This window comes from Siniperca chuatsi, linkage group LG24 (genome assembly GCF_020085105.1).
Source record: "Siniperca chuatsi isolate FFG_IHB_CAS linkage group LG24, ASM2008510v1, whole genome shotgun sequence".
NCBI lineage: Eukaryota > Metazoa > Chordata > Actinopteri > Centrarchiformes > Sinipercidae > Siniperca > Siniperca chuatsi.
The window spans coordinates 6,267,702-6,286,014 of record NC_058065.1 but is presented as its reverse complement, the minus strand read 5'-3'; the positions used below and the strand labels follow the sequence as shown (position 1 = coordinate 6,286,014).

Here is an 18,313-nt window from a genome sequence, read left to right as displayed (position 1 = left end):
AGGGAGGGAGTGATAGAGAGAAGAGGAGAGGCAGATCTTTTAACGACAACAGACAAGGACTAAGTCAGGAGAAAGAGCGACGTCAAAACTTGACAGGGGAGTGAGGTTGGGAAAAATGGTTAAGAATGTAAAAAAAAAAAAAAACGGGAAGGAGAGTGGAAGAGGAAGAGTGTAAAAATGATGACAGGAGTGGAATGAGGTGGCGGGGAGAAGCAGGGAGGGAGGCCGGAGTACAGATAGATGAATGACATTTTGGATTCTCTCAGCAATAAAGCGTCTCCCTAGACACAGGCTGTCTGGGTTTAGATAGAGGCCGTCACACTGAAGGGCTCATTTGCCTTTCAGTTGCTCATTACATCCAACCCAAACGTATTTCCTCTTCTGGGAGGCCAGTTTCCCCCGGTGCTCTGACTGTGTGTGTGTGTCTGTGTGTGTGTTTACATGTTCAGCCGTGCATGTGTGCTTACAGACAGCATCTGTGGTGCATTGTTTGTGTGTGTGTGTGTGTGTGTGTGTTTCATTATCTCTCTGGCATGTTGTGTTTGTGACACACCACTTCACTTTGTACACAATTTGAAGGCAACTGCTGTGTTTGGAATAACTCAAGTTAGGGAATCCTGCAAAACATGGATACGCACACACTGTCTCTCTCTCTCTCTCTCTCTCACTCACACACACACACACACACACACACACACACACACACACAGTCTCACACACACACACAAACTGCATGCATCTTTACACCAAAGGCGTATCCTTTCCTAGCTCCGATATTGAAACATGCAGGCCTCACGGCATAAATGTTCTGGAACCTTCCTTCATAATGATTTCTCCCATATGGTTCCTACTAATATTCTGCTTGGAGCCAACTCACTGGAACTGACACACACACACCCTCTCACACACACTCTCACACACACACACACACACACACACACACACACATATGATCACAGGCAGCCCTTCTGTGCTACATTAACTACAAACCTCATTTCCTCACAAAGAGAAGCCACCGGCTGAAAATTGGCTGGGACGAGTCATTAAACCTGTGTCTGACACACACACATGCGCACGCGCACACACACACACACACACATCTGTTATACAAATGACCCCACCCACCTGTGTCAGTGTAGCAGGTGATATCCCTGCACCTGCTGAGAAACTATTGCCCTTTTGATGGAGGAGGTCCTGTATTCACGTGTGTGTGTGTGTGTGTGCGTGTGTGTGTGCGTGCATGTGCAGGTTAGTGTTGTACAAACGTGTATGTGCATTTGTGAGTCTTGATACTAGTGCCTTTAAGTGCATTTCATGATGTGTGTGTTGCAGACATACATGGAATGATAATTAATGGTGGCTGCAAGGGTAGAGGATTAAGATACATGGGAATGCCCCGTGGGAGAGAAAGAAGACGAAAAAGAGAGGAAAGAGGAAAAATTGTGTTGACGGAGGAGGAATAAAGAGGAAGACAGAGGGAGTGAAGAAAAATGACAAGAAAAGATGTAGAAAGGACAACAGGTTAAAGGAGGCCAAGGTAAAGGAGAGAAAAGATACAGAAGGAGAAGAAAAAAAGACCTAAGTGGTTACAAATATCAGAGAAGGACAAAGAGGAAGAGGAGGTGGGAAGAGGAGCTGCGGGGGGGCTGTCGGTGAGCATGAAGGGAAAGAGACCCTGCTGAGAGATGATTGATGGCTCTGAACCCCCGTTGGCCCCGGATCAGCTGTCAGGGACATTTTGAAGTTAAACTTGCAGGGAAGCTTAACTAACTAGGGGACGCCCTAATAAATAAAAACGAATTCCTCTTACTCTGTAGTACATGTCGGGTTCCTCCTACCTACCGTCGTTGTATTTTTTACTATTTTAACATTCCGTCTAATATTTTAAAATACTCTACATTTTATCAACAAGTCTGTAATAATCCTGATGAGAGAAGCTTTGAGCTGATAAAAATACTGCACTCATTTTTGTTGTCTTCACCTGTTACCGTGCATTCACTCAGCAACAGGTTTAAAGAGTAGCAGCGAGCCATTTGTTGCTTTTTTTCCCCTGGGTTTTGGCTCTCAGGCTACATCCGGGCTTTCCTTGCTCTCTGATTGGTGGAGCTGGATGGGTCTGTATGCAGCCTAAAGGCACTGCCACATTACGCTTCCGTTCAATGACACTGCCCCGCACGCCAAAGAAGCATGTGATGTCACAGTTCTGATGTGGGTAATTAATAAATATTGATCACAGAAATCACAAACTGTAAATAGAGTATGAGACTGCGCTCCAGTTTGACAATGTACTAATAGTGGTGATAACATACATTAGAATAATAACTTCTCGATTTCAATGCACAGTGCACCGGTGTTTCTATTGGCCGTCCAAGCGCCTGAACTTGACCTGTGACTGGAGATTGCACCGAAACAGGAAACCCATGCTTGAGTTAATCTGCTACAATAAAATGGAATGGAATTTTAATGTGATTATACCTTAAGAGAAAGCCTGCAGACGCAACTCAGGGCTTTTAAAAATCTGCTTCAACCTCGTTTGCATATTTATTTATTTATTTATTTTTGGAGGGAAAAAATCATTCTCCTTAAAATAAATAAAAAAAAAAAAAAGATCCAAGAATTGAACATTAATCATAGACAGGGCAGTAAAGGACAATGCTCCTTTTAGTAAAGCAGCAAATACAACATAATCTGTCATTACGTATCCAGCCCCTATCAATAACACTAAATGTGTTTTTAAGTAGGGTTAGTACGCTAATTATACAGCAATTTGCATACCATTTCTAATACTTTTGGTTGAAGAGCCGCACTTCATTGTATCCCTCCAACTTGTTAAATCACAACTTGTTTATCATAATCACACTTCTTATTTAGCTTAGAGCTGAAATATTAATCAGTCAGTCAATCGACAGAAAAAGCAAAAATGAAAAACATTCCCTGGTTCCAGCCTGTCAAATGTGAATATTAACTAGATTTCTTAATCTCCTGTGATAGTAAACGAAATCCTTTTTCAGTTTTGAACTGCTGTTCGAACAGAAGTGTGAAAACGTCACCTTAGATTTGGGGAAATTGTGCAGGACATTTTTCACTCTTTTCTGACATTTTAGAGATCAAAAGATAATCTGTAAATTAATAAATAATGAAAACAATCATTAGTCGCAGCCCTAATTTAGCTTTTATGTTTTAATAAATCATCTGTGAGAAAGTATTAAGGTATATTTATGCTTAGAAGTTAAGTTTAAGCACAGAAGTGATTCCAAAAGAGGAATTGAATCCGCTTCTTTCAAAGCGTCTTCTTTTTTGAGGGATTTGTTTTGTTCTCTGCCTTCACTAACAGAGTCACCAAAAAAGGAGGCCATGGCATTGCAAGCGTCACGTCAAGCGGTGTCACCAAACAGACACAAGAAAAAAGTTTTGAAAAGTGAAGTTTGCCTGGATTAACATACCGTCTCATCAAGCAGCACTTTCAGAGATAAGGATGTGGAGAGGAGGGCTGATTAGGAACAGATTATCCTAGTTCCTCAAAGAGTCACAGGTACTTCAGCATTTCCCAATTTGCAAAAAGCTGAACAAAGTTAAAACAACTGTACTGTGTCAATACTTTTTCGATGTACTTCAATGCAATCATTCTATCACATAATTGTTTTGTTATGTCTATTATGGCGTTTTTGCTTGTAATTCCTAACATATGCATGTAAGGGGTCACACTGACCCTTTATGTGTTTGAAATCTTCTATACATATGTATTAAAATGTACTAAAAAACCAAGAAATATCATAAATTTGAGATTCATTATTAATTGTCTGTAAAAGTATTACCATTCTATTCACCAAGGGCAACCTGCTAGCCCCTAAAAAAATTAAATAAAATAAAAGAAATTACCATACTGGAGTTTAATTTGTTCTATCAGTCATTTGTAAGAATCATTTGTAAATTATTTTCTTTTTTTTATGGTGGGAATTTAATTTTTAATGAAATTCTTCATTTCATATACGGTAAGCTCATGTTAGAGCTGAGCCTATAAGCTCCATGGCTGCCTTGTCAGCAATACCTCAGGACTGTGTGTGAGAAGATGATGATGAGGATGATGGTGGTGATTGTGACAGTAGTGATGAGGGGGATGAAGGCTGGTAGGCCCAGTAATAACCGACTGATGTGGTCCAGGCTCCTGGTCCGTTTGAAGCCAGGCGTGTTTGAGTGTGTCAGCTGAGGTTTTCGGGATGTGTGTGTGAGTGGTTTGTGATGAAAGGAAGGGTAGTTGCTTCCTTTGGATGGGATTGCAGCTCAGGCCAGGGGGAGTTTTCAGACATATACTGTAGATCTGTTTTTATGTGTGTGTATTTTGGCATTTGTGTACATACAGAACGGCTGTGTATTTTAAGTGTATGGTTGACTTCTTCATACAGTATTGTGTATGCATGAGAGAATGTTTACATTTAGTGTTTCACTTGTTATCCTTGGGGTCTAACCAACATGTTTTAGGCGTTACCGCACCACCAATCAGTGGAATAGCATGAAATGATTGGCAGGTATTGCGCCGTGTGTCCTGACTAGTAGAGGTCAAAACAGGGTATCTTTAGCTATGGAAGTAAATTTGAGTGTTTGCTATTTTCAGATCTTTGATAGTAAATTAAAGATCTTTGGGTTTTTGATTGATGGTCAGACAAAACATGCGATTTGAAGAAGTCACCTTGGGCTTTGAGCATTTTTCACTATTTTCTGACATTTTATAGACCAGAAGATTAATACATTAATTGTGACAATCCATAGATTATTTCATCATAAAACTAATTGTTAGTTGGAGCCCAAGCGTTTTTCAAATCGGATGTTGACCCGGGTTGTGTGTTTTCATTTGATGTTGACCCATTTCTGAATCATCAAAATAAACCCAGGTAAAATTCCAGACTTGTTTTTTTTTTCCTTTTTTTCCACAAATTAAACAGGAAATCAACCCATAAAACTTTCAAAGCGTGCACACAGACGTCATTTATTCCGTTCAATGCCCAACATCATTGTTTCTCTGCTTCACATCTCCAACAGGCTTCTACTTTAAAAGGAAAGGTGTTTAATTTAATACTTCTCCTTTGTTATTCGTCTGGTGCAGACCAGTCTAATCAATAATTGTGAACTTGAACAATGAATTTGAAATGATTGCAAAGGTGACTGAGAGAGTACAAAATGTGATTTTCTGAGTGTAAGTTCACATTTTCATCTTCAGGACTGAACACTAGTGTAGGGTAAAAAAAAATGTCCTCATGCTTTAAAAATGTTTTTATTGGTTTTCTACCTTGATAGAAGTTGTTTATTTTGAACTTCATTGATCAGACTGTCCTGAAGCCGGAGGAATAAAGCTGAATAAATTCTTAGAAATGTATTTATACTTCAAATGCGTATGGGATCAGGCTGTTATGTGTGTCCTACACTGTGTGTTGTGTTTGACCATGACCTCTGTTTTGTCCCCAAAAAACACTCCAGTTCAGTAGAGATTTTACTTTGCAATTTCAAACCCACACATAAAAAAGTGCATGATTTTAAACTTAGTTTGCCTCCACTCACAAAGACTTGTATTACTTCCCACCACTCATACAATCTCATTCTTGCTGAAACACCATCAGGTACAGTGTTAACAAACAACTCGTAAATCCACAGCGAGGTTTAGTAGATAACACGTCACTGCAGACACTGCAGTTTTGCTCCAGTGTGGAGAAATCGCTTGTTCCTCTCAGGAAATAACATTTAGAAAGTGTCTGTGAGACCCAGGCTGAGCTGCGTTTGGATGTTTGCCCCATGCGCTGCTAAAATTGATAGCTCCAAACTTTTACATCACACACACTGTTTCTCAGGTGGACACTTGAGATGTTTTTCTTGCAGTTAGAGTAGCAAATAGGCTCGGAAATGAGACTGTAGCTAACTGAGCAAAAGGCAGATAAGACAGTGCGTCTTAGAAAACAGCCTCTGTAATGTTTCTGTGCTGGAAATACACCACTAGCCAGGGAATAGAGCCGTGACCTTGTGTCAGAGCTTTGAACCTGCTCTGTTTTACTTATGTCATGATCATGTCGCTTTGCTGAACTCTGCAGATACCACGCCGCCCACTCAGTCAGCCATTACGGCTCAAAACCCAAGAGGTTACAGCCTTTTCCACTGTTTAAATGTATACACTCTTTTCTCTGACTTCTAGTAGCTCATAATCTCAATTTTCCAACAGAAATGTAAGACTGTGGCACTTCCAGAAGAATGCAGACGTTTGGAACAAATGAATGTTTCTTCTCCATATCCCAGAGTTTCCAGACATTAAAGTCATAATCCTCCTTTTCATGAAATCAGACCCCATTTTTGGCACTATTTATGGTCTGCTTTTTATATGCAATATATTTAAATTTAGTAATCATCTCACTTTAGTTTTTATTGGTTGTGGCTGTGTCCACCATTCCCGCACTGGATTCAGATTGCCTACCTAGGCACGAGGGATTCACAGGAAAACAGTGCATGTGTGTAATCAGCAGTAAGCAGAGCAATTTTATCAATGAGATGAAATTGCACTGTTCACTGTCTTTACACTGTGTCAGAGCTGTATTAAGTTACTGCCAATGCAAATAGGGAAAAAAAGGGTCAGAAGAGAAAAGAAGAGGACTGATGGGAAAATTAGACAGTCTGAGCCTAAAACTGCAACAGGAGGACAGAAACATAAGAGAGCAGACAGAGCGAGAATAAGAGCTGAAGAAGAGGCAGCAACGTGAAGGAGAAGAGATGAAGTGGGAAATGAGAACAAGCACAGCTCAATATGTCAGCGAGAATAAGCTGGGAGGTAACTGTCTGCCTTCGTCTCTCACTTCATGGATGGATCAGAAATGGGCTCTACAGCCAAAACCACCGTGCATACATGCCCACACACTCGCACATTTCTGTGTTCATACCTGTCCTGCATTAATCACTGCAGCTTTAAAAAAAGAAAAAGAAAAAGCATGCTCCTTCATTGTTACTAAACTCGTTTGTCTGTTCCAGGAAGTGTGAGGCAGGATTAAATTGTAATTCAATTTAGGGAGATTAAATTCAGTCACTTTCAGATAGAACAGCTACTTGAAGGGATACTCCAGTAGCAAAAGTGGGCTATGCAGCTATAAGCTCTTTTTTTTTCTTTCTTTTTCATGCCATGCATATGCATGTGTTCACACTCCGCCTCATGGAGCCAGCACACAGACTCAGGCACAGAATGTATTTACACAAAAATGTACATAGACAAAGACATAAAATGCACACACTCCATCCATATTTGAACTGGACGGAGACCCAAGAGAAAAGGAAATCACCATTGCCACATCATCAGTGCCTGTAAAGGCTGCCAACTCAAGTATTTCATTTCGGTATTGCTCATTATCTATTAGTTATAAAGACATGGACGTCATCAAAGAGAATAAGGAAACTGACTCTCTCTAGTGAAGGCATTGAGTCATTGGAGTCTGGTATCTGCACTGCTGGACTGCTGAAAGCATGAAAATCCCCAAGAATTGTACTACGCAATAGTATTGCCAAGAGCTCACTCATTCTTTTCTTTCAATTGTTCTCTTTTTTCTTTTTTTTCTGTTGGCTGCTCAGTTTCTTCTCTGTTCCTTCGTCTGTTGCATTCATCATCCTGCCCCTATGACCATTTTTGTTTCTTTCTATCTTTCCTGTATTTCTCATCTTCCCTGGTCGTGCTCTGTCATTCTTGCTGTTTTAATACCGCTGGTGAATTCCAGTTGGTGATCATCATAACTCAAATTTCAAGAATGTTCTCACTAGAAAAATGACAGCATTGTTTTTTTGTTCAAATGCTCAGAACCACCTATGTTTACCTTTACCTGACCTTTATGTTAATGAATGTGTCTGTAAAGGAGGCAAGGCAAAAGTAGTGTGATGTTAGAGTAACCCACAGTCACTTTTTTATGTCTTTTAACTGTGACTGTGAACTTTCCATGACCTTAACCAAGTAGTTTCTGTGCCTAAACCTAACAAAACCTATGGTCAAGTGATATCACTTAATGCAATTAATCAGACTACCCTCTGGAGCCATGAAAGGCTTTCTACAACTTTTTTCACATATGCAATGGTACACCACGAGACCTGATGTGTAAAATCTGTGGCAGGTGAACCAGCCAACTAAGTGCTTAAGTAACAAAGGACAGAATGTGGGAAAACAACTTGGCAACAGTATCAGAAATAATGGTTGTTCCTTTTTATTTAACCAATGCATTTCGGCAAAGAACATACATCATGGTGCTTTACAGAATGAGTAAAAAGCTTCCTTTGATGCAATTCTGTGTAAGGCAAAATGCTGGTGTTTCCTTAATCAAATTGGAAAAACTCCCAGCCAATCAAAACTCTCTTTCCATGACAGTAGAAAAACTAGAGTTTTCTAGTTTCAAATTAAACAGGATGTGTTTCTAAAATAAAAACTTATTAAAAATAAAACAACCCATATGAGCTGAACTGTTTTTGAACTGTCACCCCAGTATGTGATATGCTGGTTTTGATAATTATGGTTAAGTTTAGAAAATTAAAACCACATGGAATAGGTCAGAGAAGCATTACCTTCATGGTTTAAAGAACCCGTTCTGTCCTCTTACCAGAATGATGCCTTTTAATATTATTAAAGTTTATAGGTTTTATTCTTATTTTTCTTCTACCCATGTTTACTATTACATCATGTGCCCTTCTAACTCTGTGGTCTCCTCTCTGCAGAATAGATGAGTTTAGCCAAGCTGCCTCGCCTGTCTTTGTCTCTTGTGTCTTGCAAAGACACAACTGTAGAGATATTCTGCCTACTGTCCTGACTGGCAGATATCTGCTCCCCTACCACACACACACACACACACACACACACACACACCGGCACAGACAGGCATACACACCGGAGCTGTCAAGTGGACACTGCCCCGTGTCACCCGATGCATTAACGGGGAAAAAGGCAACGGCTCAATACTTACATTGTCCACCGCTGAGCCTGAGAGAAAGAAGAATGGAGGGAGAGAGAGAGGGCAGAGACAGAGAAATAGATGGCTAAGGGCAGAGAAAAAGAAATTAGGAGAAGAGAGAGAGGAAGAGGTAGAGCAGATGGATCTAGACAGTTTCGAAATGAGCCCAGAGAAAAGAGCATTTACAGTAGAGCGTGTCTATATGAATGCTAATGCTCCTGGACGTCATTCCCACTCACAAATACAAGATTGTGTCACTCCCTCTCTCTCTCGTTCAATTCCATTTTCCTTAACTGGCTTTACCTTGCTTACTCACCCTGAATGTGTGCCATTTCTCTCTTTCTCTGTGTGCGTGTGCACTCTGTCGGCTGATACTGGTTTATGAGAGTTGTTTTCCCCTCACTTTTCACCTCTCCCCTCTGATCTTTTATTACCACACACAGACATAAACTCACGCACACACCTGCAAGTAGGTTTCAATAACAGATTATTACAGACGCCCGCTAACCTTTCATCTCCACACAGAAAAGACTCCTTACACACACGTACGTTTATCGATCCGACCAATTTTAGTTCCTCACGCAGACTTCCTTTGAGTTTGTAGCCACTCTTAAATCATTTCATCTCCTGTGTGTGTGTGTGTGTGTGTGTGTGTGTGCGCGTGTGGTCAGCAAATCTAATTTTTCACCGTAGCTCAGGTCCCCTCACTGCCATTCTGTCCCACACAGCTTGTACCCACAGCAATATGGAGGATCACAGAGGAGAGGAAGCACGCTCATCTTTGTCGAGCCAACGATCCATAAAGCAATATGGGAGTTTATGAGCTCTCAATGTTGTTCAATATAGGTGCAGGTTCAACTATGCAATAGTCCACTGTTTTTTTTTCCTCTTTTTGATCTCTCTTTCTGAAATTCTTGTACTTTGGATGTGAAGACTATGAACCTTGGCTTATGAAAAATGTACAGCAGGTATTTATAGGACATGACAAAAGGTGAAATGCAAATAGATGATTCTGACTGACCCCTAACAGACACCATTCATCTCACTTGCACCCACAACTACCGCCAGCATTGTGGTACCGCATTGATCCCTTTAGAAATCCCATGGCCAAAAAGGAAATCCTTATTCCAGTGATAAGGATTAAATGTTGTTAACAATTGATCTGTCAAATATTAACAATTGAGAAAACCAGCAAATATATGATATTCAAAATAGTTAATTGCCAAACAATAGCTTTAATTTATTCTAAATTTAGAAAGCATTACTTGTTAAAACATTTAAAAGACATTTAAACACATTTAAACATGGTGAAACTATGTTCTTGACCCAAACCCAAAGCTAGTCAATCTTCCAGTCAAGTTCTTCCCTGAAGAAATTGGATGGTTACATTTCTGTTGTATAGCAATAGCAAGTTTATTTGTATAGCACATTTTGTACACAGGGGCAATTCAGTGTGCTTTACATAAATAAAAGCAAAAAGGAACATCCATGTATAAATATAATTTAAAAAGTGCATGTAGTCATTAATAGATAAGTAGTATAAAAAGAAAATAAAGAATAAAAACATAGTGGAAGTAGCCTCGACTGTGTGTTTATATTTATGTATGTATGTCATCTTAAAATGAGTAAAGAGTATGTCAGATGGAATAACATTTACTCGCTCCCTTTTACAGATCAAACCGGTCAACAGTCACAGTTGTTGGCAAAAATGATTTAAAAGTGAACCACTGACAAACTTTAATTAGCAGTTTAATTAAAATGAGCCAAACTCCACTCCACCACACACACACGCCAACACACAAACCTCCAAGTCATTCCTGTGGTAACGTGGCGATGGTGCCAGCTGAACAGAGCAGATGGTAGCAGGACTGAGGCTAGGCAGGCTGACTGACTGGTGGAAAGCCTGGCAGGGATGGAAAGAGCGCTTGATGGGTGGAAATAGGAGGAACTAATTACAGTGGTAGCCCTTGCATTAGTCAATTGTCAAGCATTTATCATTACCACTGCAGACAAACACAATCATTTACAGAATCTATATGTTTCAATTTATTTCTGAGAGCAAACAACAATTATTTGTTGTGGGTTTTTAGAGATCACAGGGTAATTATCTGTCATTTCAAGATCAAGAAATAAGACAAATCTTTTCCTCGTGATCTTGAGAAATTACCATGTTTAGTTAAAGGTACCAACTTTACCCTTGTCCTCTCTAGCATCGGACTATTACAGTTGTTGAGAAGCTCCCTTGGCTTTTGTGCGTTTTTCAAGCACATTTTAACAGTCACTTTTAAGGGAGGATAACATGTTTAATATATGTAACGAAAGATAACAGCCATGTTCTGGAATCATGCCTGCTTTACAAAGAACAACATTCATACCTTACATTATTTTTTGCAGCTTCTAATGGCTGAAATAACAAGTGGAGCTCAGTGTGCTGTAGTTGAAGGTGTCAGTGCCATTAGCGTGGATTGGTAAAAGGGTGTTTGCCAGAGGGTGTTGGAAGCTATCAGAGATGTGAGAGACTGGGCTGTTTTTGTGTGTGTGGATAAAACCAACAGAGAAATCTACCAGTTTCTAATTTACTGGCCTTCCCAAACACCAATAGAGCTGTTGCTTCACACTATAATATCTTCAAAGTCTTGTAATCTCGTCAGCCGAGTAAAGTCTTCAAGTGAAACCCTCTGTAAAGGTCAACCAATGCAATTTGAATATCTTTGATTAAACGGTGTGCTGGTGCCAGACCCAGACTGTAGGTCACTGCCTCAGAGAAATGATATCCACCCCTCTCACCCCACTTGGCCCTCCCCAAGTCTCGACTCTTGCAGCTCCCTCATTCTCGAGGGTCACGTCTGCCGCACTCTTTTTAGCAATTTACGTAATCTCCCAGCCCATTCTTTCTCTGCCACTACTCCCTCTGTCCTTCAGTCCTTCCTGTTTCACTTCCCTTTTGTTCCCTCAGCCTATATCTCATATTCACACAATGCATAGTTTTAGTCCTGAAATCCCCTATCCTGAATGTTTCTTCTTCTGTCCTTTCTGCCCTCATTCTCTCATTCTCCATTCATTATCGTACTTATTCTAACATTTTTCAGAGACTGTGCTATACAGCAGTTATTGAACCATGCATCTACTGTCTGGTGTTTTAGTTAAAACCTCACTAAGTGCGGTCAAAGAAAGCTTGCCTGATGGCATTTCAAGATAAAAGCTATAGTGGCCATGACTGAGCAAAAAAGTTATTTTGTCTTTTTATTCATGTTAAACTGGACTTCTTGAATGTGTCAACAAATTGCGCCTAAAATGACATTGTTTTTCTGTCTCTGTCTCTAGTTTGTCCTGGCACGGAGAACAAGCTGAGCACCCTGTCTGACCTGGACCAGCAGTACCGCACCCTGAAGAAGCTCTTCGAGAACTGTGAAGTCGTGATGGGCAATTTGGAGATCACCAGCATCGATCGAAACCGCAACCTCTCCTTCCTTAAGGTATGAACATGGAACCATCTCTGCTTTGTTTTCTCCAGCAGATGTTCAGAACATCACATTGTATCTGCATGGTTAGACAGAGAAAAAGACTGAACGCTTCAACACTGTGGAGAGGACAAAGTCTTGGTTTCAGGACCATGGAGAGAGACAGACAAAGCCTGAGGTTGAATGGTTCAGTGAGAAACAGGGTTGTGATGTTTCAGCACCATGGATAGAGATGCAGGCCGGATCACTCGTTTCACTATTTTCTACATAGCACACACTCGAACCACTTGATTAGTTCAGTTCAGATCTTTATTTTTGTTCATAAGAACACAAACATAAAACTTGAAACATGAAGACACAGAGATTAATTCACTGCTACCTATATTACAGCCACTCTATAGTTTACTATATAGTGAGAAGTAAATTGACATTTCAGACACTTAAGAATCATCATCATTTTGCATCATCACTGACAGACGAAGTGTTGCACAACATTGTTAGCAAAAAAAGTAGTGCATGCGCTATGGACACAACATTTTTCATTAAAGTGTAGGAATTTTTGAAGGAACCATGTAGTGCATTAATTATACTCATAATTCAGACAGTCAAATAGTTAAAAAGTAATTAAAGTGGACTGTAGAGCAAATAGGGACTGAATTCAGATACAGCCAAAGAAACAGGATTGGAGTGTTTCAGCACCATGGATAGAGACACAAAGAGGATCAGAGTTGTTTCGGCATCTCAGATAGAGTTACAAAAAATCAGGTTTGGAACGTTTCAGGACCATGGATAGAGACAGAAGGAGAGGGTTGGAATGTAACTCTGAACAATACACTGCTGTTTCTTAGATGTTGACTAGCTTGCTAGCTTACAAGACATAAAGTGTAAATTAGACAGTTGTGGAATTGCTCTGAATTGTCTGTGTCTCCTTCATTTGTTCCCACTGTTTTTTAAGCTTGCCCAAGCACATTATGACGCTATCGCTGTTTTGAGCGCACAGAGGTGAAATGATTGACTGATATCGTCTCATTCTCACCAGCAATACAGCGATTTAAGCATTTAAGATGCATTTAGGTATGCAAGCATGTATGTTGCCAAGTGTGTTGTAGCAGCTCCTAGTCTGGATGGTAATTTAATGGCATAACCTGCTAGGCTTCTCCATGGGAGTGCTAAAATAGATTCTGAAGAATAGACAGAAGTCTGTACTTTTTACCACTGTTCTCTTCACCACTTCTGGATAATGATAAGCACCTACACCTAATTTTTTCATTACACACAGTGTAATGGATAAGGTTACTAATTTACCAAACTCTCAAAAGTTGGATTAGTCTTTAATGAGACAACAATAGACCATTTTTACATTTGTATTCAAGGCAGCGTATTTTGCTGAATCTCTTATCTGGAGGGTGTTACGATGTGTAACCAGCAAAGAATTCAGCATCTTATTCACTTCGAGAGAACTCATGGATATTGATTGAAGCCCTTTGCCAGTACAATGCAACACTACAATGGAACTAATGATAAGAGGTACTGGTAAGAATTACCATGGAAGAAATGTCTGCGAGACACTGCAGGAAAATGAGCAGTACTCTGAATGTAAAGTGCCATCTCCATTCCTCCTGAACACAGTACTCTCTTGGGTCTGTAGCTGCTTTCTTTATGTGTGTCTCTGGGTGTGTATGTGTCCGTCATTGGGACTGTGTTTTAAAATTCACTTGTGCTATTGCATGTGCATATACTGTATGTGCCACTGGGCACCATCCCTCCTCCCTGCTGTTTAATGAAGTGAAGTGTAGTCTAATTACTGGGCCAGCACTATCAAATGAATACTATAAACAGTCCCATTAGGCCCAGCGTCATTAGGGAAACAATTAGGCATCTGGGGATTGTTAAGTGGATATGGGGGGGGTGTCAGGATTTGATGGTTATGTGGTTGCCATGGAAACTCGGTAGCAATCCCGCTATTGGTCCCAAGAAATCAGAGAGACCCCACCCTAATTCTTAATCTGGAAGTGCAATACTGTGAGGATGGATAGTTTGATGGTGTGCTGGTATTATGTTTGACTTTCTTTTTGGTGAACACACACACAGTGGTTCATGCAAAGTTCAATGTCAGTGTTAACACATATTATCTACACACGCACTGTGCGTGGTGCACAGCATTTTAACACTACATAGACTCATACATTCTGAGCTGCAGGCAGACGAAGGAGAACTGATGCATTTGGACTCTCTACGTTCTGTTCAAAACAGCAGCCTGGGAGGTACATACAGTACATATGGACAGATGGATGGGTAGAGTGTGGATGAAGAGAAAGAGTCAGGGGAGGAGGGAGCAAGCTAGAGGGGTGTCGCTTTTATGGTAGGCAAAAACAGCTGCTGTGCTAAAATTACAATGTTCAGCCACTGTGCCGCAGGGATGTGTGTTTGTGCCTGCATATATCTGTGTGTGTATGGCGACAGCATGGATAGGGGGCAATACAGGGCAGTGATGGAGAGGGAGGGAGGGGGTGAGGGCAGAGACAGACAGGACGACTTGGTGATTTTTGCCTGGTGAGATGCTGACAGTTAGATGGATGAGATGGCTCTGCAGCCTCCTCAAGTCCAGCTTTCTTCCAAACCACATCTCTCTGATTTTCCCTCTGCCTCCCATCAGTAGACCCAGTGTGAGTGCAAGAGGACCAGTAGTAGCTAGTTTTATAGCCCAGTCTTTATCAGATCTGGGTCAATCTGTATTCACAAATAAATCTTAGTCTTTGTTTTATCCAGCTTAGAGGCTTGCATGGGTGGAGCTTACTCCATTAGGTCACTATAAAGTTACTAAAGGTTGCATAATTTATGTCCGATCCCAACTGACCTGAAATTACCTTTTGATGCTGTATAAGTAAATCTTTACTTACGTACTGACTTAAAACTAGAAAACAAGTTTGGGGACATTGTAAAAGGTATTTTGTGTTAAATTGGAAATAATGTTATGACAATGGTAATGTTTTCAGATGACAGTCAGTGATCATTTACAGTACATTCAACAGCTTTTACCAGAAATGAATGTCACTTTCTTATAAATTTCACTCAGTTTGGCAATCTGTCATTAATATATGGATTAGGTTTTGTGTTTATGCTTGCTACAATTATGAATTTGAAAAATTGATTGATATTAAATAGGATTTGTTGTAAATGTTATGGTTTAAAAACTTTTTCACCTTTCTCTAATTATCTATCATGAACAAGACACTGTTTGGGACACTTGTTGGACAAATGTAAAACTGAAAAACTTTCAGATGACAGTCAGTGCTAATTTATACTGCTTTCATTATAACTTCACTATAGCCACATTGTGTATAATTCACCTTTTCATTGTAAAATCTGGCTTTTAGCAGTGGAATAGGTTTTGTATTTCTGCTTGATACAATTTTATATATTTTTTATTTGGTCTCCAATCAATAGTCCAAAACCTAAACATGCTGGATGTGTTAAGACCTTTAAGACACCTCTCATAATTACTGACTTTCTAACAATTCATGTCCACCTTGTCAAGCAAGGTCAGCTCACTATTGTTGGCCTGAGATTTGCGTTCTTAGTAAAAAAAAAAAACGCCTCACTAATGTTTAGGGCTCCTCAGAAGTACTTTTGCTTGAGAGATAAAATGTTTTGTGAGCACAGGTGTCTGAAGGGCATCACCATGCTGCCGTCTGGCATACCCCCTCTGTCTAGTTTGCTGGCCGGCTCCCCTGGCCACTGTCTGTCTGTCACTCAGAATGACCCATTTTCCCAGAAGTGAAGCGGGGAGCCGTGCCAAGTGGCCCGCAGTGGCCCACAACCAGCTAATGATGTCACCTAGGCTGAAGGACTCTTCATTAAAGCCAGATCAATCTGGCGGATAGCTGTGCAAAACACAGGGCGCGATGCCAGGGCTGCAGCTGAGCGCGGCGGGACAGGGGATGTCCGTCCATAAAGCCAGGGAGAGACATACAGTGAGTCATGTGTCTCATGGTGTGTGTTTTAAAGTGTCAAACTTCTCTCCAGAGGACTGAATTTATTACAGGTTAGGGATACAAACACACATGCTTGTACACACACACACACACACACACACACACACACACACACACACACACACACACACAAAAGCTTCAGCAATAAAGAGAGATGAATGACACGGTCACTGAGGTGTATACTCTATGTCGCCATGCAGACAGAGACACTCTTTACAGAGCTTATCTCTGGCAAACACCAGCCAAGAGAGACAGAGAGAAAACAGAGATATAGCTTTTTTTAAGAAGCACTCATTTCCAAACTCTCTCATTTAATAAAAAAAAAGGAAAAAAAAGAGGGGTAACATGGCTCCGCAAGTTCAGTTCAGCGCAGCCAGGCAACAGAGGAGACAATAAATAAAAAGAGATGAGAGAGGAGAGAAAAGAGACTCCTCACACCAAAGGCTTCCCGTTTTCCTTGGGCTGTATTTCAGCTGCAAATGAAAGCGCTCAGTGATTCTGCAGCTCAGCTATTCTCAAAGCGTACATCCTCAGAAATCTATTGTGGAGGCACGCGTTTTCTGCTCTGCTGCTTCATATGCTTAGCAAAGTATCTGTGTGTATGTGTGTGTGTGTGTGTGTGTGTGTGCTCTGTGCATTTACCTGCTGTGTAGATGTTAAATCAGCAGAGATGTTGAAGTCGGGACTTGAGTCAGAATGAGGATACACAGAATACACTTACACTCATGGCCATGTTCATATATTATGACATACCTTCATCCTTGGTCGTTTGCGTCACGACTTCGTCAGCTACAACTTGCAGTTTTTTTTCCTTTTATGTCCTTGCTATAACCTGCTGAGATCAGTGTGCTAGTCAGAGATTACTGCTTCTCTCTGTGTCATTATGCAGAACTCATCCGATCGCTCTTCTCTCTGTCTGAGAGTATGACTCTATGCTATTAATTTACTGTGAGGCAGTAATTTAGACTGCACTCTATCACACTTCACTGTGTCTGTCCTTCAGCGATGTTTGCCAGTCATCCACCATTCACTCATGATGCACTATATGGCCACATACATAAGTATGGTGTGGTAAAGTTATTCATGGTTTGAGCTAGGCTTTTCAGTTCCAATTAAGGGAAGTCTTCATGCTACAACATACAAGATCTTAGACAATAGTGAACGTACAACATTGTGGCAACAGGTTGGGGAAGGCTCTTTCTTGAAGGGACAACAGTTCAGTTATAGGCAGCAGTGAAGATGTAGGTTTTAAAGTTCCAAAGGTATTTAAAAATTGATTCTCTGACTTTCGGGTAACCAATGCAGAGACTTCATAATGGGTGTAATGTGTCTCTGGCAGCTGCATTTTGTAGTTGGCTGAGAGCTTTCTTTGGTAGACTTAAGAAAAGACTGTTAACAATAGTATAACCTGACTGAGATACGTGCATTGATTAACTTTTTAAGAGCATGTTTGGACATCAGTCTGAGTTTAAAGACAATACCCAGATTTTCGGAGCCATAAAGAAAAGGTTTTCTAAGTTTGGTATGGAAGAACCTGACTGGCCTACACAGAGCCCTGACCTTAACCCCTTCCAGCACCTTGGGATGATTTGGACCGCCAAATGTGAGCAAGGCCTTGTGAGCCAACATCACTGTTGGACTTCACTAATGCTCTTGGAGCTGAATGGGAGCAAATACCTGCAGCCGGGTTCCAAACTCTGATTGGAAGTCTTGCCAGAAGAGTGAAGGCTGTTATATCAGCAGATTAAGGCCCGTGGTTTTGGAATTAAATGTTCAGCACTCAGATATTGGTGCAGTGTCCATCTAATGTTCCTGAGGTGGACTGGGGGACTAGACCTAATTGTCTTATCCATGTAAATACATCAAAAACCAGTGGGGGCACCAACCAATAAATCTAATGTTTCTA

The 18,313-nt window shown here is 40.6% G+C and overlaps 1 protein-coding gene across 4 annotated transcripts in view; it reads left to right on the top strand.

Moving 5' to 3' along the window:
* Window positions 1-18,313, top strand: part of LOC122871787 (receptor tyrosine-protein kinase erbB-4-like) — a 253,808-nt gene that overhangs the window by 114,515 nt on the left and 120,980 nt on the right. For all 4 annotated transcript variants that reach the window (XM_044187168.1, XM_044187166.1, XM_044187167.1 and 1 more), the window contains exon 2: window positions 12,276-12,427. In XM_044187168.1, the coding sequence (XP_044043103.1) occupies window positions 12,276-12,427 (152 nt within the window). The remainder of the gene's footprint in view (window positions 1-12,275; window positions 12,428-18,313) is intronic.